The sequence below is a fragment of the Durio zibethinus genome, chromosome 1, assembly GCF_047325235.1.
Source record: "Durio zibethinus cultivar Kanyao isolate XHJ-2024 chromosome 1, ASM4732523v1, whole genome shotgun sequence".
NCBI classification, from domain to species: Eukaryota; Viridiplantae; Streptophyta; class Magnoliopsida; order Malvales; family Malvaceae; genus Durio; species Durio zibethinus.
Genome location: NC_143162.1, coordinates 3115369 through 3140542, shown reverse-complemented (window position 1 = coordinate 3140542; position 25174 = coordinate 3115369). Strand labels below are relative to the sequence as shown.

The 25174-nt window shown below is 33.0% G+C and overlaps 5 protein-coding genes and 1 pseudogene across 15 annotated transcripts; 3 read left to right on the top strand and 3 right to left on the bottom strand.

Annotated features, from left to right (window-relative positions):
- Positions 1-375: 375 nt before the first annotated feature.
- On the top strand, positions 376-2976 carry LOC111311668 (putative HVA22-like protein g). Of its 2 annotated transcripts, XM_022911257.2 has the most exons (8): positions 376-498; positions 615-709; positions 812-891; positions 1023-1121; positions 1845-1901; positions 1982-2045; positions 2131-2340; positions 2623-2976. In XM_022911257.2, exons 3-8 carry the CDS (start codon positions 860-862, stop codon positions 2884-2886), a joined length of 726 nt encoding a protein of 241 aa, XP_022766992.1. In that variant the 5' UTR covers positions 376-498; positions 615-709; positions 812-859; the 3' UTR covers positions 2887-2976. The 2 variants fall into 2 exon arrangements, with proteins under 2 accessions (XP_022766992.1, XP_089614980.1); XM_089758854.1 differs by lacking the exon at positions 1845-1901.
- LOC149520273 (uncharacterized) lies at positions 2443-3882 on the bottom strand. Of its 2 annotated transcripts, none has more exons than XR_016341220.1 (2): positions 3026-3876; positions 2443-2882 (listed from the first exon to the last, which is right to left on the bottom strand). XR_016341220.1 is itself a non-coding variant. In XM_089758855.1 (2 exons), the coding sequence occupies exon 1, from the start codon at positions 3605-3607 to the stop codon at positions 3089-3091; it is 519 nt and encodes a 172-aa protein (XP_089614981.1). In that variant the 5' UTR covers positions 3608-3882; the 3' UTR covers positions 2443-2882; positions 3079-3088. The 2 variants fall into 2 exon arrangements, 1 of the variants encoding a protein (XP_089614981.1); XM_089758855.1 differs by having other exon boundaries at positions 3079-3882.
- Positions 3883-7769: 3887 nt separating this feature from the next.
- LOC111311667 (transcription factor E2FA-like) lies at positions 7770-13585 on the bottom strand. Of its 8 annotated transcripts, none has more exons than XM_089758852.1 (16): positions 13066-13585; positions 11692-11884; positions 11471-11524; positions 11283-11368; positions 11085-11173; positions 10914-10968; positions 10667-10719; positions 10528-10578; positions 10390-10438; positions 10206-10271; positions 10037-10113; positions 9658-9880; positions 9297-9363; positions 9020-9149; positions 8438-8486; positions 7770-8322 (listed from the first exon to the last, which is right to left on the bottom strand). In XM_089758852.1, the coding sequence occupies exons 1-15, from the start codon at positions 13339-13341 to the stop codon at positions 8483-8485; spliced, it is 1473 nt and encodes a 490-aa protein (XP_089614978.1). In that variant the 5' UTR covers positions 13342-13585; the 3' UTR covers positions 7770-8322; positions 8438-8482. The 8 variants fall into 8 exon arrangements, with proteins under 8 accessions (XP_089614978.1, XP_022766989.2, XP_022766988.2 ...); XM_022911254.2 differs by having other exon boundaries at positions 9020-9152; positions 13066-13569; XM_022911253.2 differs by lacking the exons at positions 7770-8322; positions 8438-8486 and adding an exon at positions 8503-8853 and having other exon boundaries at positions 13066-13570.
- Positions 13586-15348: 1763 nt separating this feature from the next.
- LOC111310954 (protein LEAD-SENSITIVE 1-like) lies at positions 15349-17214 on the top strand. Its single transcript, XM_022910330.2, has 3 exons — positions 15349-15588; positions 15673-15746; positions 16252-17214. Exons 1-3 carry the CDS (start codon positions 15569-15571, stop codon positions 16632-16634), a joined length of 477 nt encoding a protein of 158 aa, XP_022766065.2. The 5' UTR covers positions 15349-15568; the 3' UTR covers positions 16635-17214.
- Positions 17215-18921: 1707 nt separating this feature from the next.
- Positions 18922-20143, bottom strand: LOC111310953 (protein SEEDLING LETHAL 1, chloroplastic pseudogene; annotated as a pseudogene). Its single transcript, XR_016341160.1, has one exon. The product of XR_016341160.1 is annotated as a protein SEEDLING LETHAL 1, chloroplastic pseudogene (transcript).
- Positions 20144-20850: 707 nt separating this feature from the next.
- Positions 20851-25010, top strand: LOC111311665 (2-Cys peroxiredoxin BAS1, chloroplastic-like). The gene is made up of 7 exons (XM_022911247.2): positions 20851-21283; positions 21987-22061; positions 22147-22228; positions 22322-22401; positions 23684-23809; positions 24322-24435; positions 24676-25010. Exons 1-7 carry the CDS (start codon positions 21077-21079, stop codon positions 24790-24792), a joined length of 801 nt encoding a protein of 266 aa, XP_022766982.2. The 5' UTR covers positions 20851-21076; the 3' UTR covers positions 24793-25010.
- Positions 25011-25174: the final 164 nt, after the last annotated feature.

Here is a 25174-nt window from a genome sequence, read left to right as displayed (position 1 = left end):
TTTTGATTAAATCACGAATAACTTGAATCGAGTATAAAACCATTCGAATTTAATTTTATCATTAAATCAAATTATTTAAGTTTGAAATTGATTTAATAATAACTTAATCGAATTTAAATTTTATTCGACTTAAATTTAAATGATTTATGAGTATTAATATATTATTTACGTCTTTAATTGTATGAATTCCCGGTAATCCTTGCGTGTAAAATAACAAAGAAAGCTTCGTTGCCAAGAAATCCCTCTTCCCTGCTTTCATTTCTTTCTTTTAATCCATTTTTTTAATAATTTTAATTATATAATATAATAATAATAAAAATAAAACAAACTTTCAAGTGATAGCTATATATATTATTAATAACTGCTATCAATACCGTATAACCGAATTTAAAGCCAAATGTAATATCCAAACCACCGAAAACCAAAGTGTTTCTGTGTCTTTATTTCGCAACACATTTTTGTCGCAGAATCAAGGAGAGCCTTTCTTTGGTTTGGGAGGTTTTAACTTTTTAACCACCCCGAGTTTCTTTCAAAATTATCTCAACAAACTTGTCTTTCCTAAATTTCTGTTTCTGTTTTTCTGATTCATTTCTTCTTTCTTTCTTTTTTTGCAGGGTTTTTGGTTCTTTAAAGTTTCCATTTTTATGCCTTAGATCAGCGTACTTCATTGATTCATTTCGTGTTCCATCTTTTTGGTTTTTGGAAACAGGTTTGGCAATTTGGGTTGGTTTTTTTTTTTTTGTTTTTGGTTTTGCAGAGTTTAATAAAGAGAAATTTTTTTTCTTACGGAATACTATTAAATTGTCTACAGGAAATTAGCGCGGGAAATTGGAGAAATAAGAATTAAATCTTTTTTTAAATGTTGGGTGATTTCATTACCAGATTGCTTGTGTAAGTCATTTAGAAATTCCTTTTTTTTTTATTTTGCATTTAATGTTCTTTGATTTTGAAATTAAAGAATGGTTGCTTTGATTTTTGTGGATTTTGATCTTTATCTATTTTCCGGTGTTTTGTGTTTTCAGGTTGATTCTTGGATATGCATATCCAGCGTTTGAGTGCTTTAAAACGGTGGAGAAGAACAGGGTCGAGATTGGGGAACTCAGATTTTGGTGTCAATATTGGTATCCAAATCCTAGCCTCTCACATTTTCTTGCATATTGCTTTCTAGCCGTAAACATTTCTCATTCTGGACAACTTCGGCCAATTTAATCTCGATATTTTTGGTTTCTTTCTGCTTGTTTGATCATGCTAAGCTTGAAAAACTCAACCTTACAGAGTCTTTCTTAATAAAATACACTCCAAGCTAATTGTTGATTAGCCTTTGATTTGCTACTTCGCTAGAACATGTAGGTTCCTTAATTTATTAGAAACATATCATTTGAGATGAAATTGACACATGGTATTTATGCTTTAATTAGTCCAATGTCAGGATTCTGTTTTTGTTCAACTCAAAAAAGAGGAGAGAGGGCAAAAGCTTATTGTTGCTGTCCTAGATTGATCCCAGGTTTCGGAAGGAGTCATCATTTTGTTGCAAGATAAGAACCCTTAGGCCAAAGGCCATGCTTATGACCTTGAAGAGGATAGACCATAAAAAATTCTTATGAAGAATGTACATGTGAGAAAGCAATATTCTAACTGATCAGAAGGATAATGCCTGAATCGCATTACTTTGATTTATGGATTCATTGAGAGTAGCGGTCACCATCATGTTGAATAGGGATATGGATAACTTGTCTTTATTTATTCTGTTATTAATATAAAAAAAAATACACTTCAACCAATCTTTCATTCCAGCCTGTGCGTCGTTTGTTTAGCTTTCCGTTAAGTTGAAATGAATTCTGCAGGATCCTTGTGGCGTTTCTGACAATTTTTGAGAGGATAGGAGACATATTCATTTCATGGTATACATAGATCTCTAAACTTTCACTGCTTCAATCTATAGTGCTTAGAATCCTAATATTAGATTTTAACTGTCCTGAAGGTTGCCCATGTATGGCGAGCTGAAGCTTACACTCTTAATCTACCTATGGTATCCTAAAACCAAGGTAAAAGCATAACATACAGGGAATACATTTTAGCTTTTCCGCAAACCCTGAACTCAATTGACAATAATAAGCTTTCAATAAGTAGGGAACAGGCTATGTGTACGACACCTTGTTGCGGCCTTACATGGCAAGACATGAAACAGAAGTGGATAGAAAGATACAGGAGCTGAAAGCTAGAGCATGGGACTTTGCTTTGTACTACTGGCAAAATTGCACAGAATTGGGGCAGACAAAATTCTTCGAAATGTTGCAATACTTAGCAGGCCAATCTTCAAGGTTAAAACATGGCAATCAGGTAATCTTCCTTCCATGTTAATCTAATTTCTACCCTTTGTTTAATACTACCTTGAAGTTTAGGCGGTAGCGAGTAGACAGTCAAAATAACCTGAACTGAAGATTGAGAAAAGAAAACAACCCAGCATTGCTTTGACATTAACACACCACATGAAAAATGTTTATCCAACTCTGGTTCATCAATTATGTGATTGATGCTTTCATGTACAAGATGAGCATAACTTGAAACAATTAGGACTAAAATTTCTAATTATCCAATGTTATTTCACCAAACCTTTTGTAGAAATCTGATCAGCAAATTCCAGACATTCCAACACCACCACCTCCAAATGGTTTACGTAGTCAATCAGGGAAAAACAAGAAATGGAATTCAACGACAATCAACCGTTCCGTCGTAGAATCATCCAAGTCGAAACTCGTCCAATTCCAACCTGGCAGCCAATCAGAATACGACCAGAGCGATGACTCCTCCATTCCAGACTACCCAAGTAACTCCAAGCTCCAACAGGATCGTCTCAAGCTTCGCCGTTCCAAAGCACACAACTAACAATTTGTAACAAACAAACAAAAATTGTACCAAAAAAAAAAAAACCCAAAATTCTTTATTGAATACCAACTCTGAAATTCAATTCATTCATTTTTTTTTCTTCGTAATATAAATTATGTTTCTATATAAATTTACGTACAGTTAAAGAGCTTTTTGTATATTCTATCCCTCGTCCTGCCTGTGAAAACTCACCCTTTATCTGTTATCTGGCGAAGTGGATTCCAATGGATCGGAAGATCCAATCAACGAATCGGGTCAGACCCGGAAGGAGTTTGAGGCGAAAGAACCGAACGCAAGAAGAGATGGGGCTGTGAGAAGAGAACCGAAGCCAAAACCGACGGAAAAAGTGAGGCCCAGAGGAGCCAGGGGAGGCCGACATCGGCTGAAGATAAGCCCAAGCGGCCTGTTTTACTAAACGGTTACGGATGGAGATTTCGTACCCGGAATTCGTCGCAGAGCCTGGGGCAGTTGGGGAGTTGATAGCGACGGCAGAAGAAGGGAGGATGTCTTTGAGTGAAGTGTAGGAAGCAAAGGAGGTTTTGAGGGAGCTAAGATCGAGGCCAAGCGGCGGTGAGGAGGCGGTGCCATTTGGGAAGCTGGTGGCGGTTTGGAGAGGTTTTGGAGTTAAGAGAGTTAGCTTTGAGGGGGCTTGGACGGGAGTTGATATGGAGTTGCGGCGGCGGAGAGTTGATAGCGGCGATTGCACTGCTTCGTCGTCCATAGTGAAGAACGGTAACTAAAATTTTGAAAGCGGGTTTTAGTTTTAAAGAGAAGGGAGTCTGAGTCTTCTCTTTTGAGTGAAGTCTCCAGCGGCGGCTGCCAAAACTGGTGGTGGAATGGGATCGGATGGCGTGGAGCGCAACTATTGGAGAATATAAGTTCTGTCCTTATTTTATCTGATGAGTCGTGTGCCCATTTGTTGGTTTCTTTATCTTTTTGTCCAATGGATTGTTTCATATTATTAGTTATAATCTAAAATAGTGTTATCAGGAAAGATGATAATTAGGATTTGATTTGTTTTTTTTTTTTAAATAATATATAAAATTATAAAATTTTAAAATATGATTTAAATTCGAACTAAATTTTAGTATAATCTAATTCATATTTTATATTGAACTCTATAAATTTTGATTTATTAATTTTTTAAATATATTTTTTACTTTTAAATATTATTTTAACATATTTATGTATAAAATAATTATTTTTTTATATAAAAACTTAAAAAATATATAAAAGTAATAAAAAAATATAATTGGATATAATTCGATTTTTTTTATTTTTTACTTTTTGATTTAAAATTTGATTCAAATTTAATAAATACTTCAATATTTAAACTTAATCTAAACTGAATAATAATATTAATTTAAATTGAATATTATAATTTTAAATTAATTTTAATTTTTTTATTTCTTTCATTTTGAATACTACTATTATTTTATATATGACAAAATTTATTTTAAAATAATTGATTTTATAAAATAAAACTTGTGCACAGTTTAAATCAAATTACTATTAATACATATAATTTATGGCATATTTATATTGGAGAACTTAAAAAATACTATTAAGTACAATAAATTTTATGAAAAAAATTTTTTTTCATTATTTGATATTGATATTTTTCTTTTGATACAATTTCAATATTCACCTTGAACTTTAATTTTGAGAAATTAAAAAAAAAAAAAAAAGAAAACAAACAAACAAACCCAACCAACATCACTAAATTCAATCAAGCCACATCGTAGTATAAGTCTTGCAATTCATTATCTTAGACTAAACGTGTATAAATTAAATTTGAAAATTCGAATCCATTTTTTTACTTCATGTTAAACATTATTAGTGTTAGATAAGTAAACAGATTAGATTTTCATTTTTTTAATTATTAATACATTAATTACCATCACTCATATAAATACAATTTAAATTATTAACTAGATATAGGTCCCATTTCGTTGTAAGTATATAATAAAGTTATATATTGGTTTAGACAATAAATAATAAAAAATATAAAAAAAAGAACAATATACAATTTTATTAAAAATATTTAGATATTTTTTAAAAATATATATTTAAATATTTACATTAATTGATTTGATAGCGATGAGATATCAAATTAATTTATTGAAAAGTATTTTATTTGTTATCATGATTAGATAACAAAAATAATTAAAGTTACTGTACAATCTGAGTATGATATTTCAAAAAAAGTTATATGAAAGTGTAAAGTTGAATAAATTTGTAATGTGTTAAGCTTCCAAACTTCTTAAAGTTATGGATTTAAATGAATTTATATGCATAATATTATTTTTAAATAAATTAAATAAATAGAGTCCAAAGGTAAAATAATTTTTTTTTTAAATCTTTTATCTCATCCCCAATTTAATCACTAATGTCATTTATAACTATATGAAAACCTTAATTGCAAAAAAAAAAAACCTTAACTCAATATCTAATGAATTAATAAGTCCATGTAGTATTGTTTAAATAAATTGACATTTTTAATAAAATATTTACAATATGAAAAACAAAGAAATTAGAATTCTCTAATTATCTTGTCCTATTTGAAAATATCAAATACTATAATCAACTAATTTGGTGATATGTACCTGGATGGTATTGTTGTTATGATGATTGTAATTAAAAAAAAAGAAAGAAAGAAATTATTTATATATTAATATTTAATTATAGTCAAAATTTCAGTTTGTACAAGAGATTATCACGCTTAATCAAACATATGATGTGTCTAAAAATGATCAATTAAAACATGACATGTCTTACAATTTTATTACTTAATTTGATTAATAGTATTGGTTTTAAGTGTAAATTGGTGGACAAAAATCAAATTCAAATATTAAATTATGAATTTTTAAAATTTAATAACTAATAAAAATTTTAATTATAATTTGGATATTAAATACATAATTAATCTTTTTTGAAATAAAAACTAAAGCAAAAAAAAAAAGGACGATGGAAATAAATGTTAAAAGACATAATTAACCTTAAAATTAGTAGTTGAAAATCTAAAACAACTTCAAAAAATCACTCAAACTCAAAAAATTACATGCTAAAAGACAAGACAAACCCCCAAACAAAATTATTCATGACATCAATTAATCCCCGAATCATATTTTATGCCTCATATTACTTGATATAGATATTGATATATCAATTTAATAAGAACGAGTTAGGGATAACTTTTATATATCGATAATCATAGTTTTAATTTTTAAGCACTTACATGAGTAGTGATTACTAATATTTTGAAAATATTAATTGAAAAAGTAATAAAGTGAAATCAATCATAAATATAAAATTATCGATAAAATATTGAATTTTTAATTATTATGATCAAGGTTTAAATTATAATAATTTCAAATATATAAAAAAATATTGTAAATTTTAAAATACGTTAAGTATGAATAAAATTGAGAATGCAGCAAAATGTATGCATCTAATAGAATTATAAAAACATTAATGCATCTTTGGCAAAGTGGACGTTGGAAAACATATGCTTGTTTATAATATAAGAAACATGAAGCAGTTTCCCATAGCTCTTCCTTCACCAGGGAAGTATAAAAGGAAGTTTTTTTTTTTTTTTTTTGTAATTTTATTATTTTGTTACTAAGATCAATAGTTAATGTTTCCTCCTCTTTGAATTTTTAATTTTTGTTATTTACTACATAAATACTCCCAATAACTTGGAGGCATGTGAGAAATGATCAAAGCACTGTAATTAAATATAGTTTCATATGTCCACCTAATAATAATGCTTTTAATATAAAGTCTGAGATCTCATAATTCTCAACTAATTTTATTAGAGTCCCATTACTTTGGTCTTTAAATTGTTATCACTAAGATTTGACCAAATGGCAGTATTATTTTTAATATTCAAAGTTATTAGGATTTGAATCTTCGTAATAGAAATTAAGATTTCAGACACTATCAATAGTCTATTGACAGGATTATTATGTAATGGCATTTGCTGTGATTTTTGATAGTTTATAATTGTATCTTTCCTTTGTTTTTAATTTGAATAAGGTGGCCAGCTGCCAAAATTTGCCAATTAAAGTCAAACGAGAAGGAAGCATGTAGGAAGGGAGAGAGGGGAACCCCATAGCCCCATCCTTTTCGAGTCATTGGGTTGGTTTTTTTTTTTGACAAATCAAAGAAAAAAAGAGACAAAAGAAAAACCTTATCTTATAACATTTGATCAATTGCGTTGTTGTAGCAAATTGGTCGAGGATTTGCTACTTTCTGCTAAAAAGAAATGGCAGCCAATCAACTTTTCTTGGCTAATGCTTCTTAAAAAATAGAGTTTGAGGACCATGCATTACTGGGAATCTGATGTGGAGAAAGTGATGGTTACATGGAGCTGAGCTATGCACCAAATGACAACTTCTGGAATATCCTCCCGGAAGACGTCTCATCTCTCAACTTGAAATATCCATGTTTTTAGAACATGTGTTAAATAGTATGAATTTGACAATGAAAGGACAACATAATCAAATAATAGTAGTATATAGTAACAAATAGTAAATTTTTTTAAAAATTAATGTTTTGTATTTGAACCTTCTTTTTTTTTTTTTTTTTAAATTCCCTAACATTATTTGTTCAAATTGTTTGAATTTAATTAAGATAACATTCTAATGATTTTTTTTATTTTCCAGTAAAGTTTAAATTCAAATTATTTGAGTAATAAATCAAGTCAAATTTAAATAATTTAATATTTGATTCAAAAGAATTATGAATTTAATTGAACTTTTATTTTTATTGTATTTAATATATGTATATATATATATGTATATTAAGTATATAACAAAAATTTTATATTTGATATTAATATTTATAATCTTATCAAATCTAATTGAGTTTATCAAACCAAATTTGGGTTCGAAAATCAAATTTAAATATTGAAACTCAAATCGTGTCTCAAGTTTTCAAATCAAACTGAACTCGAATTCAGTTATATCCTACCCCAAAAGGAATAGGAAATTTGGGCTAAGTACTCTGTAGAAGAAAGATGTTTTGGGAGATGACAATTGCCAGCTTTGGCCTTTTGGATCCAGTCATAACATATGGAAGTAAGAAAGTTTCAACGACAACAACATTAATTTGTCTTCACAATTTTTTCAATATGGTCCTTTTCTGATTACTTTTGTCAAACTCAGAGTCTGCATCCTCTCGTGAAAATGATTTCTCAACCGTGATTTGACATATCCAAATTCATGCCAAGAGATCAAGACAAAAACAAATTTGCTGCAATAAAAACGTTGACGACCTAGCTCAAGGTCCCTTAGCAATCAAATTGTTGTTGCTTTTGCAGTTTGTGTGGCCCCTCTTCTGGGGATTTCCATTTCGTTTCTGGCCTTGGGTTGAGTTGATCCTTAACCCTCTTTGTAACAAATTGCCACAGAGAATCCGAGGTACAGAGCATAACTGGTTTGTATAAACCATTTTTAGCAATACTGATGTTAAGGTCGAAAATACGGGTGAAAAAGAAAAACCATGGATTGAAATGAAAATAGTATAGAGAGGAACTTTTAAAACTCACCAAACTTGGAAAACTCCACTATGATGTTCACCCAATAGCAGAAATTCAACTACAAAGTGATGAAGTTCAGGAAAGTGAGTAATGTGGTTTAAAAATCACTGCATTGCTATAGTCATGATGATATATAGATGGTTATAATCTGTGTATACAATTGATTGCTATCCTACAAGCAGATCAATTCTCAGCCAGTATTGCTGCTTTGATATCATTGATACCAATGATTATCATTTCAATGCACCAATTTTACACATTTACATTTGGTATGGCTGCTTTGATATTTCAACCAGACTAATGAGGCAATTCAGATCAACAAAGGGATGTTCATGGGCAGTGTCAACCATGTGTTTGCTCCAGTGTTGTCCATTGCATTTATTCCATCTTCAACACCCATCTATCCAGATTTCCAACGGACAACACTTTTATTTGTGCAATAAAACCATGGGTTAGGAAAATTGCTAAACCGTGCAGTAAATTGCAATAACCCCAGACTTACCATCCACATCTTTATCCAGTGATCCATGTAAATTAAAGACAGGAGTGCTGGCATTATTTTCGGTACTTAGTCAGGAAAATCATTTTTACCTTTTAGTAGAGTTAAAATCAGAAGATGGCACTTCGGTCGTCCTAGATGGTGGAGTTTGTGGCCTTGGGGTACGGACATCAGCCATTCCAAAGTCAGTATGAAGCATATCTACTCCACTCCATTCAACACCTGCTATTCTTGTAAGTTAAGGATTATGCATTCACCTTTTGTACCTATGAGTGATATTGGATAGAAAAGAAAATGAGTTTGTTCATGTGCTTTTTCCCAACTTTGGGGGTAAAGCATATTGAAAAGCTAAAATTTCTAGAAGGATACAGTCTGTTTTCCACATATCTGTAATGCTAACATCAGCATCTGATAAAAGCCAATAATCTGCATCATTCTGAAGACAAGAAATAGTCAATTTACACATTGAACCAGAAAACAATGGACCAGAGAAAACATTATTAATTTCATTTTTTCATTTGTGGTGCATGATGAAGTTTTAGGGGGAAAAAGGAATTTGAATCTTGTGCCTTACCCTCCTAAAGTGCGGTAAGAACCAAGGCTCCAGATGAACTATTAATTCCATACCACCTAAAGTTATAAATAACCTTTTCCATGCACCACTTTTCATATAGTGATTCTTTATAAAGCTTGGCTAGAGTAAAAAATGGTCAAGAACTATGGCACTTACATCAATATCCGAAGGAACAATTCTCATCATTCCCCCAACAGACTCCTGTGAAGCATTAATATCAGAGCCCATTTGATGAGTTTGTTGCGCCTGTGGTTCTATCTCCTTTCTGGTGTCCACATTGACCAATTCAACTTGGTTTTCATTAGAACCAGAGCTTGAAGCAAGTGGGACACTCACAGGTGGCTCAACACCATTCATATCTTCAAACTTCTCAAATTGGCTGATGAAACAACAATTTGAAAAGAAGGACAAAAGAGAAGGGTATTAAAACAAGAACCTCTATTATCCATCATCAATTAGATATAATTTCAAAAGAAGGATGGTTCATAAACATTTATAGGTAAATAGTTTAGCATATAAAAGAAAGGAGCAATACCTAACTAGGTAAACATCAATGGGACCCATTGTGCTCCTAAGAATTATCCTGTATCTCCTTTGTGAGCAGTCAACAGCCTGGAATGTACAGTAGCAATGCCATTATGCATTCAAAACATGAAAGAAGAATATGGTACTAACTCATTAGAATTCTCCAGCCATCAACTTACTTCATCAGGATCAGGTACTTCCAGAGTTGTTCCATGTGGAGCTTTAATTGCTATAAGAGTTTCATTCTGCCAAAAGCAACATGGACAACTTAGCTATAGTAAACCAAGATGGCCTGGAGATCAGTGTCAAATGTAGAAAATAATTGCAAAAGTATTAATTTAGTGAAACAAGGAATAAACAGACCTGAAAACAAGGTAGACCCTTGATGTCATCTTCAGTCACAAAAAGCCACCTGAAACAGTTTGAAGATGGGTAAATGTATCATTTTTTGCAAACAATCAGCAGTTAGCTGCAATTACAAGGCAGAGGAGAAAATCTTACCTCTGATTGTTCCCATTCTCACTCAAACCCCTCAATCTATCCTGCATTTCTCTGCAATATTTTAGAAGTATCAACATTGCTAAACAGGTTTGAGACAGTAATAGTAACTACTCTAACAAGAGAATAAGGCATATACTACCTTATTTGATCATCTAATCTGTGCTCTTCCATGGACAGGTTTTCAATTTCTCCCTGCATACAGAAGAGAAATTAAGATCATATGTTTAGGAAATAAACAGCACAGATTAGTCAACCAGTAGTGATCAAACATTCTCTTGAAATCATAAACCAACATAAGAAATGGAGAAACATTCTAATGCACAATAACAGGAAAAATTGTTGCCTGGATGTCAAAGAAAAACAAAACTGTTATTATTTTCACATACCTGTAATACAGAGACATCACCATCTGCTTCTCCTGGCCTTGAAGCATCAACACCCCTAGTAAATTTGATTAATCCTCAAATAAGTCCCATGTTATTTGAAGGTTAACCAGAATGACAAACCAAATAAAGACATCAAATTCTGGAAAAACGTTTAACATCATCAATAATTACTTCCAATGTATTCTGTTTTTGAGCTTCTTTTCAATGAGACCAATGCCTTCCAAGACATTTGTTATGTCATATATCCTCCTCTTTTGCACCTGTTACAACATTTAGAGGGTAAAAAAAAAAAGACAAATAAAAGAACCCTTTAAGTAACATGACAAGACACCCAATAGTACATAAGCTCAGTTGACCGCATAGTATTACCTCCAATGTTTCTGCAGCCTTATTTAGGTCAAGGATACCATCTTCAGAATGCTTTATCAGATTGATGAATTTTTTCGTCAATAGACCTAAAAACTTTGACCTCATTATTACCATTACCACGTATAAAAGCTTTAGGAGCTAGCAAAACAACTGTTGTTAAAAAAAAAAAAGAACAGTAGTAGGATTACCTAAAGAACTGTCATAGCGGCAGCTGCCAGCAGGAGTAAGAGGAGACAGTAAACCTGCCAATTCGAATATAAAATGTCAGTGGTTCTTCTCCATATTCTATATCTCTTTCATCAGACATTACAGAACCAATAGAACAGCAATCAAACTCATGTATATAGCTGTGGAGAGAAACATAAGTTTCCTTCTATGGACTAAGCTTGTAGCAGACAAAGTTTCTCACCAGCATTTGACACTGATGTTTGAGGAATAGATTTATTGGCCTTTGAGGCCTTTGATCTATTATTTATCCTTCCTCCTTTAGCTGATACAGGTGTCTGGAAGGGTTTGTTGGATATGCTGGTAACTCCTGGACTGCCGGTCCATTGGCCAGACTCAACTTCATAGCTGTCCATTGCTTTCTTCCTTTTTAATTGCTGAGAAAAACTAGCAGTATTTCAAAGTGGTGCTAATGGCAGGCAGAATTACGAGTTTAAATCAGAACTTGTGTATGGTTATATTTACATTAACATCCAATTGATTTGGAAAAAAAAGAGCATAAATCTAACAAATTCAAGTATAGGACAGCATGTATAGGAAAACATACTGTTAGCTGTAAGACCCTTCAGAATTAATTGACTACTTGATTCAAAGGGTTTTTGCAAAGGCCAAAACTCATAGAGATCAATGTCATGAAAAAATCAAGTATGTAAGAACACTAGTGATTCACTTGTTATTAGATAGAGGACACTAGGAAAAAGGAATGTCATGTATGAAAACAGGTTAAAGTGACAGACTAGTAGTCATATTGTACTGAAGGGGGAAACTGCACAGTCAAAGTCATCACTATATCAACAGAATCATTTATCAAACATCCGTCAAAGCAGCAACATCCAAAGAATTAACAGACTTCAAGCTTTCTTCATATAGGGCATGGCATCCATGTCCTGCTTTAAACCACAAATGCAGCACAAGCATCAGCTTCCTCCCTGAGCATAGCAAGTTCATTACATGATAATAGCATACTATCAATTGCAATTATGTTTGAAGTCAACAAAAATCAATACCAAAACCCAATGGTAGGTATTCATTCATCAGCATGTCTGACAATGATACCACTAAAACCTAGCCTTCTCAAATTAAGGCAATAAAATGTATAAGCCATCAAGTTTCAGCCATTGGATGAGATCAGCATTCATTAAATTTCAACTTAGTTCAGCAAAGGAACACTTTACTCCAGCCAAAGCCCATTATATCATCAAATTCATCACCAAAAAGGTAGATGTCCTGCCAGAAGTACACATATTCAAATAAAGGCATAACAATTTCACTGCAAAAGCAAATAATGCTACTGATAATTCAAATTCACCTAAGTAAACAAGCAACCACGAAAAGTTCTCATATGAACAGATCAAAAAAAAATCCACGAGATTAAGCACATCAAAACGAATAGATTATTTATTATCATAAAAAAATTGGAACGGAAAAAAATCTATGATAAATGTTAAGTAAGACTATAATTATCATAAAATAAAAAATATGTTGACTAATTACGCCATAACCACCAATTTTTTAATGTAAAATATATTTTAAAAGTAGGAAAATTACAAAAACTCACTGGAGATCTCACAACAATCGCTTCAACTTCATGATCGGCGATTATTCCATGTGCATTATTAGAGGTGGTTAAATTATTGTTACTATTATGAGAAGAAAATCTGTGATAATCGTCGGTGGGATGAACAAAAGGCGGCTTCGTCGAGGCGAAGGTCAGATGGCGACGTATCGGCGGAACAGCCGACGGGCCCGACGATGCTGGTGCTGAGGCGGAAGCCGGAGAAGGAGGAGGAAACGGCGGCGTGGGACGAGCGGAGGCTCGAGCGCGGCTGGACATCGAAGTTTATGATTCGGAGGGATAGTGAGAGGGAATCGGAGAGAGAGGCGAGGGTAGAAATGGAATTGGAAAAAGAGCAAGAAAGAGAAAGTGAGGGCTAGAGAGAGAAAGAGAGAAGCGGAAAGTTGTGAAGGGAAGGGAGGGAATTTTTGGTTCGGATAGATGTGGAGGGAAGCATTTTGTTGAAAATTACAATTAATGTGTCTAAGTTTTTGGTTTTTCCTTGTTTTAGACTCCTAGCTTTTTCATTTTTCAATTTTGTCCCAGAATAAGATAGGAAATTAGGATTCTATTCAATTGAGATTTAAGAAATGAAGATGCAATAACTTTCATAAATATACTGAAAATGTCAAATGCAAAAGGATAAAGAGAAAACATTTTTTTTTCAATTTTTAAGTTTTTAAAAAATGAATTTATCGACTTGAAACAAAAAAAAATATCAATATTACCGTGAAAGTGATCTAGTGTCTCCTTTACAAAAAATCTAAAAACAATCCTCCGTCGTATATAATTTTATTTTGAAAATTTTGAAATTCTAAATCAATATATTTTACGTGTACTTTTTTTAATTTTTGTCTCTTAATTAAAATATTTTTTTAATTAAAAGATATACTCTTTCTTAATTCCCTTCATGTCTCCCTTCAATTGAAAACGGAATTATGAAGGTAAGCTAGGAGCATAGATTAGGAAAACAAATTGAAGTAGAAATATCTTAAAAAGAAAATAAAATTAAAAAAAATAGTAAGAAATTTGCTAATATAGAAAAAGAGTTGAGGTTTTTCCGCAAAAGGATAACAAAAAGAGAAGGATAAAATGCTAAAAGCCAAAAACAGAAATTACAAAAAGAGATGATGTACTACGCGCCTTTCTTTGTCATTTGTTCTTCTTCATCGCTTTCCTTAACCCCATCATCAAAATCCTAGAACTTGAAGCACCCAAAAGCACTATCATGATTCTTGACAAATGGCAAAATCCCAACCATCCTTTTTTTAAAAATAAAAAATACATGTATTTTGAATGGGGGTGTATCCATATTTTTCTCTTCATAAATCATATATTCTATTTTTTATGATTCCAATTCGAGATATTTAAATTAAAATCTCAAATAATAATTAGCGCATATGAAAGGTAATGATTTTGTTGGGAAAACTAAAAGTCTAAATCATATCAACCGTTAAATATAAATTTTATTTTGATTGATTCACATAATTATTTTTTAAAAAATAATATATAATAATTTTTTTTTAATTTTTATTCAGATTATGAATTTTTATAAAAAAAATTTTATCGATCATATTTTGAACTTAAACTCTTGTTCCAATTTTGACCATATGGGATACGACGTCGTCTATTTCACACCACAAGAAAAGGAAAAAAAAGTTACTTGTGTATTGTAATTTTGCCCATCATGAAAATATTGCAAGGAAAATATAATTATACACTAATCAATGCAATCCGTGTCATTTTTTTTTTTTTGCTAAAACATTATATGCAGCATCAAATTTATTGTTTGAACATTGATTTTTGAGTCTCAATCTTTCAGATTTAATTATAAATAATATTTTTAATGGTACATATATCATTTTTTTTATTTTGTCATGTTCTTATAATTTTTGCTATATTAATATCGTTAATTCGTTAATTATTAGAATTTAAATTTTGATAATCAAAATTTAAATTTAATTTTTTATTAATAAATTATAAAATTATTGATAATTGAAATATATATAAAAACGAGCACACATAATTTTTTTTATTCTTAATTTCTTAACTTTTATTTACGTAACTCATTTGAAGAATGCTATTATGAGATTAAATTTTTTCAAACCCACACTTTCAAGAGTCTAATTAGCATGTATGTCATCTTAATTGTGTAAACAGAAGTTTTTGGGCTGGCAATGAAGTTAAGCCCATTAATTAAGCCCAGTAAAAGTTATGCATATAATTATACAATTGTTGTGTCAATTTAATTCTATCACATTCATCCTTGCAATTTTTATTTTTTGGATTAGACTGACTTCTTCTAATTTTCAAGTTCTAATAAAGGCTAAAAGTTGAGACCAATTTGTAATAATTTTGCCCAAACCCAAAGCCATCCGTTAATTGCTCATCCCAAACCATTTCCAATATATATAAAAAAGGTCAATACCCTTTCCTTAATTTCTTGCCATTGAAGATTAACAAAGGGGGATCCGGGGAGGAAGGATTGCTGAAGGAAGAACAACAAATGGGGTTGCTAACCCAAAGGTACATATGCTGAGGAGATTCTTCTTTTTCTTTCATATATAATTATAATTACCATTGAATGATTAGTGTATTGAAATAATGCAGAATCAATAAGGAGAGTCTCAAACCAGGTGACCATATTTACTGTTGGAGGGTTGGTTTTGTCTATGCTGATCATGGTATGGTTTTTTTTTTTTTTTTTTGCTCATTACCCACTTTTTTTGTTACCAGCTAATTGGATCCCAGCCTTTTTCTTTATAATGTTTATTCACTTTTAGCATTCTGGAATTAATAGATTCTTTTGTTTCAAAAGAAAAAGGAAAATGTGGGTTCAAGGAAAAATGTTTGGTCTTAAGATTCATCCATATCTTAGCGTCATAGGTGTTATAATGATCAGCAATGGGTATATAATTCTGAAATTGTTGAACCAGGATTTGGTTGCAACAACCCAACGCATTGCTACCTTCACCAGAAGCCCGGATCTCCTTTTTTTTTGGTGATTGCAACATAAAACTTGGATCCATGTCATTTTATCAAGTGGATCAGTTTTATGGCTTATTTCCCTTGCCACCCTCAACCTTGTGACTTTTATTGCTGTTCCAGCATGTTGAACTTTTGATTCTATAGAAAAGTTGGCTAGTCTTAGTTATTTGATTTTGTTTCTATGTGCAAATGAATAAGCAGGCATCTATATAGGAGATGACAAAGTCATTGATTTATTGAGATGCTGTTCAGAAGGAAGAGGAACATTGCCGAATCTTCTTCCCTTGAAGAAATCAAGGCTAGCACAATCTCAGCATTCCCGCCCTTCCTGCACTCAAACAAAAAGTGACGGGATCATCTGCTCATGCCTCAACTGCTTCATAGTTGGTGGAGTCGTGCACCGGTATGAATATGGTGTTAATGCTGCTGCCTTTATTGTGAAAGTACGCAGTGGAACATGTACACGGGCAGTCTCAGACTCTGCTGATGTAGTTGTTCATCGAGCAAAGTACTTGCTTGAACATGCAACCGCTAGCTATAAACTATTCATGAACAACAGTGAACAATTTGCCATCTATTGTTAAACTGGGGTGGCCGTTGTAGGCTATGGAACACTAGTGCTAAAAGGCCAAGCTGCGTCTATACCGAGTTTATTAATAGCTGCTTGGTTGTCTGCACCTTTACGTTCAAGCAAAGCCAATGAACTTTGTATTGCTGCAACATTATTTGGACTCTATAGTAGTCTCAGATTTATTTTAGACATCAGGGGTAATCAGGACAAACTGAAGGTGGTTGTGGAGGATATGGTAGGTAACTAGAGAAATCTCAAGTGGAGGTTGGTGCTGCAATAGTGAAAGATCTCACAAATGACAATGAAGCTCAGGACCAGGTTTTGCTCCAGGGCATTAAACCGGGTTATGGTTTGAAACTTTGTTTCCTATGATACTTTCAGATGGTATTACTCAGTTGCTATATGGTAATTAATTGTTTTCTTTTATCCATTGTCAATGATCACTGTACATTGTTTTATGTTTTTTGTATATTTTTTGGTTGAATCTTCAATAACTTGGCAATTTGGCTTTATAAAAGATGCTTCTTTGAGTTCCTTAAATATGGCGTGAACTTCCAGTCTTCATCTGATTTCTTGAGGTCAGAATGTTGGATGGATCTTGTGTAAATGTCAGAGCAGTGAGGAAGTGGGGTAAAGAAACCTTCTTTTTCAACTACTGTGACATGGATGGAAAAGAATACTGGATTGTTTAGAATGAAGAAAACAGTATATAAAGGTTCTTAAAGTGGGAAAACTGAAAAGCTCAACAAAAATATCAATATTCTTAATGCTGGTGGGTCTGGTAAGAAAGCAGGCAGGGGAGGCTATTGTAGCTTTGGCTATTGCTGGTCTTCCTGTCATTGCAATGTTATATGAGCTTGAAGTTATGAGAATGGTCTTACCATTGCCAGAAACTAGGGGATTAAGCTATTTTTGTTCGCTACTTATTCACCAATGCTAAAACATTTTCTCGAAGTACAATGCATTGTTAATTGAAGCTTCCATGACGATTGAAGCAATTCCTTGAAGCAATTAAAGATGTCGAATTTATTGCATGGTTAATTTAATAGGGTGCAAAGTATTGCAAAAGTTTGTTCAAACTAGTGGTAGTAGAAATGACATTGTTAAAGCTTCACATCCAGCCCTTTTTCAAACCTTATTGGCTTTAAGACTTATGGTAAAACCATTTTATATTCTTCCAAGTAACCAGGAGTCTCTGGCCTGAGAACAAGGTGTATTAATGGATTATCCCCTTGAAGATGGCCGGAGAATAAGTACAGGTGAGCAATCCAATGAGGCCACAACTAAGGTTTGCTTTAAGGGATTAAGTTAAACCCCAAGGTTTTCTTTTATAATTTCACTCACTTTCTCATCCTATTTAATACCAAGAATCAGATAGAGGTCCCTCAACTAGAACTTCAAGGACCATACGTTGGTCTAAGCTCTCAAAATTCAAATTCAACTAATTAACACAGCTGTAAACAGTATAAACTATCTCAATTTCATAGATATGCAGAGACAGGTGAAAACAAAAGTTGTTTGCTGAGGCAGAGTTTCAACTTAGTGATTCTTGAACTATATGTATAGAATGCCTTGGTAATTATCATGCCAAAACCTAGGCTTGCCATCATAACTGACTTAGAATTCAGCAGGGATACAACTTGACTTCAGGAAACACAAAGAACTTAAACCATTTGAAAATGAGAAAGAATGTAAGGACCTTTGGTAATCCAGACTTGCATTTGCTTCAGCAAGTCATAGCTTAAAGGAGTCATCTCTTTGGCCAATCAACGCCGGCAGAACATACAGATTACAGAGAACAAGTTACCAGTAAACGTTTATAAAAGACTGGACACAAGACAGAATACAGAAAAAACTAAACTCTCAATGAAAAGCTTCAACCAAAACTAGCATTACCCTAAGTTCCATAAATTTCAAAAAACTAAGATAACAACTATCCAATAGTGTCCTCTATTCAACAATTTAGATACTCATGATCTATTCAGAAACTATCATCATCAATGATTTTCTACCAAATTTGAATTTTTCTAGAGCTATTCATCTTCATATCAATCTACTTAAACTGAAGCACAAAAAATGGAGCCACATAAAAATTTGAAGGTAACCCATTTTAATTTTAGATTCCAATCACCAAATTTTCACATGATAGTAAAAAGAAAAACAATAAAAACCCAAATCTTAACTAAGTGGGATCATGCAATTATCAAGCTGACATCCAATAAGTTAGGATTCAAATCACGTCACCTCACCTATCCCAAGGTATGGTCTCCTTTGAAAAAAAGATAAAAACGAAAAACCAGTAAACAAAATCAATTCATTTCTTTTAACTGTATATCGAATTCAATTATTATTAAATATCACAATTATTTGTACACCACAAAGGAGAACCCTTAAACGGCAACGAAGAATCACAACAAACCTCCAATCTATTATGGAACTCAACTTCAGTCGTCTTTAACAAAAGATGCAAAGGAAAACAAACCCCTTTTTCAACACAACATTGGTGCCTTGGCTTTATCCTATTTTCCAAGCTAAACGAAAAATACTGAGGAAACTCTTTAATTTCTCTCAAATCTCTCCCCATTTCCACCACGAAATAGTTCAATTTCGGCTCGTAATTTTTCTTAACACTGTAATTGAACAGCTGAGGAAATCTACGGAACATCAAAATCGTTTGTCTGTAACAGAATCCGATTTTTTGGAAGTATTCCATACGAGGGATCAGTTTATTTTCCACGCTGCAAGAAAGTAAGGAAGTGTGTTTTTTTACCTCGCAGATTCCGATGTTTTGGAGGAAATATAGGGTGGGACGCAGTTGGGTTTCCACATTGCATGTGAGTAATCTGGGCCGCCGGTTGATTACTTTCTTTAAATCAGATCCGTTGACGCGGGCTTCACGGAGAAGGAAAGTGAAGACTGGGAGGAGGGAAGTTGGTTTGGTGGTTAGGATTTGGGGGCACATGGAAAGGATTCGACGTTGCTCGATTGTAGAGAAGTTCTTGGAGGCGAGGAAGTCAACGGTTGATTTTAGATCATGGAGAGAGGCGGTTATGATGGGAGGGTGGTGTTGGAGTAGGGAGAAAAAATCAAGGCCGATGGAGTCAAGGTAAAGCATCTTTTCTTGGAAGTCAGAGTGGGAGTTTGGTGGTGGTAGTGGTGGGGAAATGGAAGGGACTTCAGGGATTTTGGGATGCGGTTTGGGAGGGAGAGGGGTGCTGGTGGTAATTGTTTTGGAAGAAAAAGTTGGGAAATGGAGCTTTCTAGGGCGAGAAAGTGAGGAAAAATCATTGTGTTTATGGTGGGAGGGAAATAAGGGAGGAAAAGGTTTGTTCTTGGGAAGGAAAGGGAGTGTGTCTTGCATGGTGTGGTGTCTACATTCTAGGGCGTTGTGAGTTGCGGTTCTTTTTCTGGTTACGGAAGAACAAAACCATGGTTGGGGGAAAGAGACAGAACGACAGAGATGAGTAACAGGATAAGGCTCCAAAAATTTTTTGACTCGAAGATTCTCACCCACATTGCTATCTGAAATCTAAACAGGGTTCATCAAGTTGGACAAAAATGGGTAAAAATGTTTCTTTTGCCTACGAGGGTGATGAATTGGAAATGAACTTGGCCCAAATCTTATTATGTTGGACTTACATTTTGCGAGGGCTTATAAATGTACTAGACAAATTGGGCCTCATCGAAACAATAAAAAAATTTATTATGATTGCAACTGGACATCTCCATCACTTAAAAAAAAATTAAAATCTTTAGTTTGGAGTTTCATTTTTTAGAAAATGAGGTAAATTTTATATAAAAAAAAATAATTAGTTTTTATTAAAGGTGCATTACACGTGAATGAATATGTTAATTTACCATAAATAATTAAAATTTAATTAATAAACTTGAAGACCATAGATAATAGACCTTATAATTTATAAATTTAAATAAAATTAAAGTCTAATTTCAATATTTATAATCTTTATAATCTTTTTCGATTCTCTTCAGATATCGATCACCTTTATAAAAAATGTTGAACATTGTAAAAAAAAAAAAAAAAAAAAAACAAGAACATATATTTTGACATACATCATTTTCATTGACCAACAATTGCTAAATTAGTTTCATATTTTTAAAAATAATGATATAACCAAATTCGATTGTTCATTAAGACACAATTAATTAGTTATTAATTAATTTGAAATTTGAAATATAATTTTCTATTAATTTAGAATCACATTTAAGCTACAATGCAGTTAAGAAATAAGAAAGAAGGAAATATGTGGAGATGACGTTCACTTCATTTCACCTAGAACTCCGCTTGCCTAAAATGTGTAGAGCCGGTAACCCAGTATAAAACCTCACCAAACCCAAACCCACACTGTCCACTTATTCTCTGACTCTTACCCGATAGCTGAAGCATCATTTTTCCTCCGCCTTATACTCTTCCAGAGTCCAGAGCTAGCGAGAGGGATGGCTTGCTCCGCTACTTCAACCACCGCGGCTCTCGTCTCCTCAAATCCTAGGGCTTTCTCCCCCAAATCCAACCCCATTTCTCAATCGCTTCCTCTCCCCAATTCTTTCACCGGTCTCCGTGCCCCTCTCCTTTCTCGTGTCGCCCGCTCTGTTTCCCTCTCCCACAACTCCTATTCTCGGAAGAGCTTCGTTGTCAAAGCCAGCGTATGATATGGCTTATAATTATCTTCTTCATTTCCATTTTTTATCTGAGTTTCTTTTGTAAATTTTTTCTAGTAAGTTTTAAAATGATGGTAGCTTTTTGGTTAAATTTGGAGACGATAAACTGCAATGTGATGTTTAATTAATTTAATTGGTTATTTTATTGATTCAAACAATTAAAAAGCAGTATTTATTTATGATTATTCTAGGGTTTAGTAGATTACTGAAAATTTATTAATGTTAAAAAGGAATTTGATTAGAATGAGTTTAAAATGTGAAATTTAGAACCGGTTTTGATTTCAAAGTAAGATGGAAAAATTTTGATTATAATGAGTGTAACCAGTAAGGAAATTAGTGCTAAAAGTGTGGATCTCTTACTCTGTTGAAAAAGCAAAATAGCAAGCTAAAACTAGCTCCATTGATAAATTTTGTTGGGAACCAAATGAAAATGGAGATATATATATTATTTGAGAGTGAAGTTTTAAATGAATTAGTATGTTTAAAATCAATAATTTCGTTGATTCAGAAAAGGAGAGCATCAAATTGGAAATGTTTAGTGATTTTCAAAAAAAAGGTCATGGAATTTGCTTATTCTATACACAAATTGTCTATGTTTTGATGGCACGGTTAGGCTTATCTTCTGTTTCTGTATCTACATAATTTCTCTTATACAATTGGGTTTCTTAATTTTGTCATGTTCTTGCAGAGTGAGCTTCCTCTGGTGGGAAATACTGCTCCAGATTTTGAGGCAGAGGCTGTCTTTGATCAGGAGTTCATTAAGGTATTTTATGTGGATGTTTGTTCTGAAGTATACTTAGGCACGCCAATTTTTTAATTTTATTCTAAATGGTGCATTATTGTTTTAGGTCAAGCTCTCTGAATATATTGGGAAGAAATATGTGATTCTATTCTTCTACCCATTGGACTTTACATTTGTATGCCCCACAGGTTCGTTTCACTCTGAACATTTGAACTGAAGTTTTCTATGAAATTAGATTCTCATTTTTACTTCTATCCTCTGAAATTTCTTCTTGCTTGCAGAGATTACTGCTTTCAGTGACCGCTATGAAGAATTTGAGAAGCTAAACACAGAAATATTAGGTGTTTCTACTGACAGTGTGGTAAGTTCCTTGTTACCTGAAGAAGGCAGAAGAAAAACTTGTATTCTTCATTCCAGCTGTTTCCTATTGTTAGAGCAAACATGTGTATTTTTCTCTTCTATAATAAAAGTTAGTAGTTTCCTACAGGCACAGCAGATTCTTAAATCAATGCTTCCATCTTCATCTTAGTCTTAAGTATTTTGCTTGTTGGTTATGCATAGATATGGCAGTTGACTTTCAGGTATTTTCCGGTTCAGTTGTAGACATTTTGAGTCAATTCAGGTTGGGTAGGGTTGGGTTTTGGACGGTTTGAGCAGACAATTCATTTTTGGGTCAATTTTATCCTCATTTACTCTGCTAAGATCTAGCAACCTGGTTCAGGTTAATCAGGGTTCTGGCTGTTGATTCTTTGTTTTAGAATAAACTGTGTTGAATTTTTGGTTGACTTACCTTTTTACCTTGTGTACCCTACGTAACAATGTTTGTTATGCCTCATTGACTGATTTTGGAGATACATGGTTATAGTGATTTGCAATCGCTTTGCTTATCTCATCACTATAGTGGACCTATTATAAAGTCGCAGAGTTGCACTTGCACATTGTCCTACCAAAGTTTGTTAACTTGTCTATCTACGTGTATTACAAAATACTTCCTTCCTCCTTAAGTTATGTTGCTAGTGCACTGTCCTCTAAATATTTTGTAAAGTAATTGTTTATTTATATTTTTATGATCTATACATTTTATGTCTGCAATTCTTGAAGATTTCTAGGCGCACACTGATGAGATGCCAAGGGTTATTTTTACCTGGTTGAAATGCTAAATTATAGCAAGCATTTCAGAGTGGATCAAGAGAGATGTTTAATACGAAAGGAAAATCAATAAAGAACATTCCTGTTCTAGTCTGAAAAAAGCTCTGATTCAATGATGTATTAGTGATTTGCAAACAATAAAATATTTGTTACTTTATACTATATGGAAAGTTACATAATTTCCTGTAAGCGCAGCTTATCTGCTTATCTATTATGTGAAAGTTGATATTGCGAAGGCTAAGATCTTGGTGGATTTTGTATGTTTGCTGCTGATGCTCTGCATTTTTAATTTTCTCTTGAAGTCTACATAATATTTATGTCTACTATAGCTTAGATTATAGTTCTCATGCAGTATAACTAAGCATTAATACATTTCTTGTAGCATCTGCATTTGTAATTTTCTGATGAACTTTACTTTGTTGCATTATAGTTTAGATTATGTTTTTGGCATTCAAGGTAAATAAAACTTAAATCTCAACTTATTCTTTGTGCAGTTCTCTCACCTTGCCTGGGTTCAAACAGATAGAAAGTCAGGTGGTCTTGGTGATTTGAAGTATCCACTGATATCTGATGTCACCAAGACAATTTCCAAATCCTATCGAGTGTTGATTCCTGATCAGGTATGAGATAACTTTGTGTTTGCTAGCATCTAATGCTCAACGAGCATAACATCATTTCTTCTTTTAACTTTTTGAATATGTAGTTTGCAAGAATGTTGCATATATTCATGGCTGGCTTGACTGTCACCCAAGGGGGTTTTATTTGACTGCACAGCTGATGGCTTGTGATTAACTGTTGCTCATACATGCATCTGTATATCTGTGTATCCCTTATCTTTTAGGGTTTGATTGGTTCATCAAAAACGAGGTCTTGGAATTGATTTTTCCTCTTTTTTTAGTGTTTGGTAAACCAGGAAAATTATGGTCAAACGAAAATGTTTTGCATTAAAGAAGAAAACACATAAACGTTACTCAAAAACACTTGATAAGTTGAGATCCAAAGGTTGTTTTCCAGACCCATGCCATCTCGCTCACTCTATCATCTTAACTATACTTTTCCCCATAGTGAGCACTTCTTTATTGCAAATATAATCTGTACCATTCATTTCTTACAAGTTCATTTTGGATGCAAGGGAATTGCATTGAGAGGGCTTTTCATTATAGATAAGGAGGGAGTTATCCAGCACTCTACTATTAACAACCTTGCTATTGGGCGGAGTGTTGATGAAACAATGAGGACACTCCAGGTAATTATATTTTACTAGGCTGGTATTGCAATCAACTAAAATTCCAATAGGATGCATGGGTCTTGTGCCATTAAGGAGGGTCACTGATGAGAACCTCTCCCCCCTGAGCATCCACACTTGTTCTTAGAATTGAATTGTAAGATTCTGCTTGTTACTTTATGGTGAAAGTTTCCTTTGTGGCATATATTTTCTTGTAATTTGCCTTATGCATTTTTCTTTTTCGGCTTGCACTTCCTGCAGGCCTTGCAGTATGTGCAGGAAAACCCAGATGAAGTTTGCCCAGCTGGGTGGAAACCCGGAGACAAATCCATGAAACCAGACCCTAAGCTCAGCAAGGATTACTTTGCAGCAATTTGAGTATAGCAAAGAAGAAGGCATTGTATATACGTCCATTAGGAATGTCAAATGAGTTTTGTTTTTCTATGTGTCTTTTTATCATTAGCGTAATGTCTGGATAATAATCAATCATATTTGGATTGGGCCTTTGCGCTTTTTTGCATGCGTTTATGTAGAAAACTCAATCGTCCTTTTTTTCACCCACTTTAATTTTACGAAGCACATCATTCATCTTTGCTTCTTGCTTTCCCAAAGAAACTAGTAGGGCTTTAGACCTGTAACCAGTTGGATTCTGCCTGCTTGATTTTCTTCTGTTTTTCCAAGTTAATCAGAACCCTAAATAAGGTTGACCATATTTAGGCCAACTGCAAGTAATCTTGATGTGGGATTTTACAGATCTAAT

What these genes read in the sequence shown, in the direction of transcription:
- LOC111311668 (XM_022911257.2), top strand. Translation starts at nt 860, where the DNA reads ATGTTGGGTGATTTCATTACCAGATTGCTTGT. An exon ending in TTCATTACCAGATTGCTTGT is followed by an intron (nt 892 to 1,022) that starts GTAAGTCATTTA and finishes TTGTGTTTTCAG; the next exon opens with GTTGATTCTTGGATATGCAT. An exon ending in AGATTTTGGTGTCAATATTG is followed by an intron (nt 1,122 to 1,844) that starts GTATCCAAATCC and finishes TGAATTCTGCAG; the next exon opens with GATCCTTGTGGCGTTTCTGA.
- LOC149520273 (XM_089758855.1), bottom strand. Translation starts at nt 3,607, where the DNA reads ATGGACGACGAAGCAGTGCAATCGCCGCTATCAACTCTCCGCCGCCGC.
- LOC111311667 (XM_022911251.2), bottom strand. Translation starts at nt 13,341, where the DNA reads ATGTCCAGCCGCGCTCGAGCCTCCGCTCGTCCCACGCCGCCGTTTCCT. An exon ending in CCGCTATGACAGTTCTTTAG is followed by an intron (nt 11,369 to 11,470) that starts GTAATCCTACTA and finishes CAAAGTTTTTAG; the next exon opens with GTCTATTGACGAAAAAATTC. An exon ending in TTGTTCCTTCGGATATTGAT is followed by an intron (nt 9,364 to 9,657) that starts GTAAGTGCCATA and finishes TCTTGTCTTCAG; the next exon opens with AATGATGCAGATTATTGGCT.
- LOC111310954 (XM_022910330.2), top strand. Translation starts at nt 15,569, where the DNA reads ATGGGGTTGCTAACCCAAAG. An exon ending in ATGGGGTTGCTAACCCAAAG is followed by an intron (nt 15,589 to 15,672) that starts GTACATATGCTG and finishes GAAATAATGCAG; the next exon opens with AATCAATAAGGAGAGTCTCA. An exon ending in TTTTGTCTATGCTGATCATG is followed by an intron (nt 15,747 to 16,251) that starts GTATGGTTTTTT and finishes ATGAATAAGCAG; the next exon opens with GCATCTATATAGGAGATGAC.
- LOC111311665 (XM_022911247.2), top strand. Translation starts at nt 21,077, where the DNA reads ATGGCTTGCTCCGCTACTTCAACCACCGCGGCTCTCGTCTCCTCAAAT. An exon ending in GTGTTTCTACTGACAGTGTG is followed by an intron (nt 22,402 to 23,683) that starts GTAAGTTCCTTG and finishes TTCTTTGTGCAG; the next exon opens with TTCTCTCACCTTGCCTGGGT. An exon ending in GAGTGTTGATTCCTGATCAG is followed by an intron (nt 23,810 to 24,321) that starts GTATGAGATAAC and finishes TTTGGATGCAAG; the next exon opens with GGAATTGCATTGAGAGGGCT.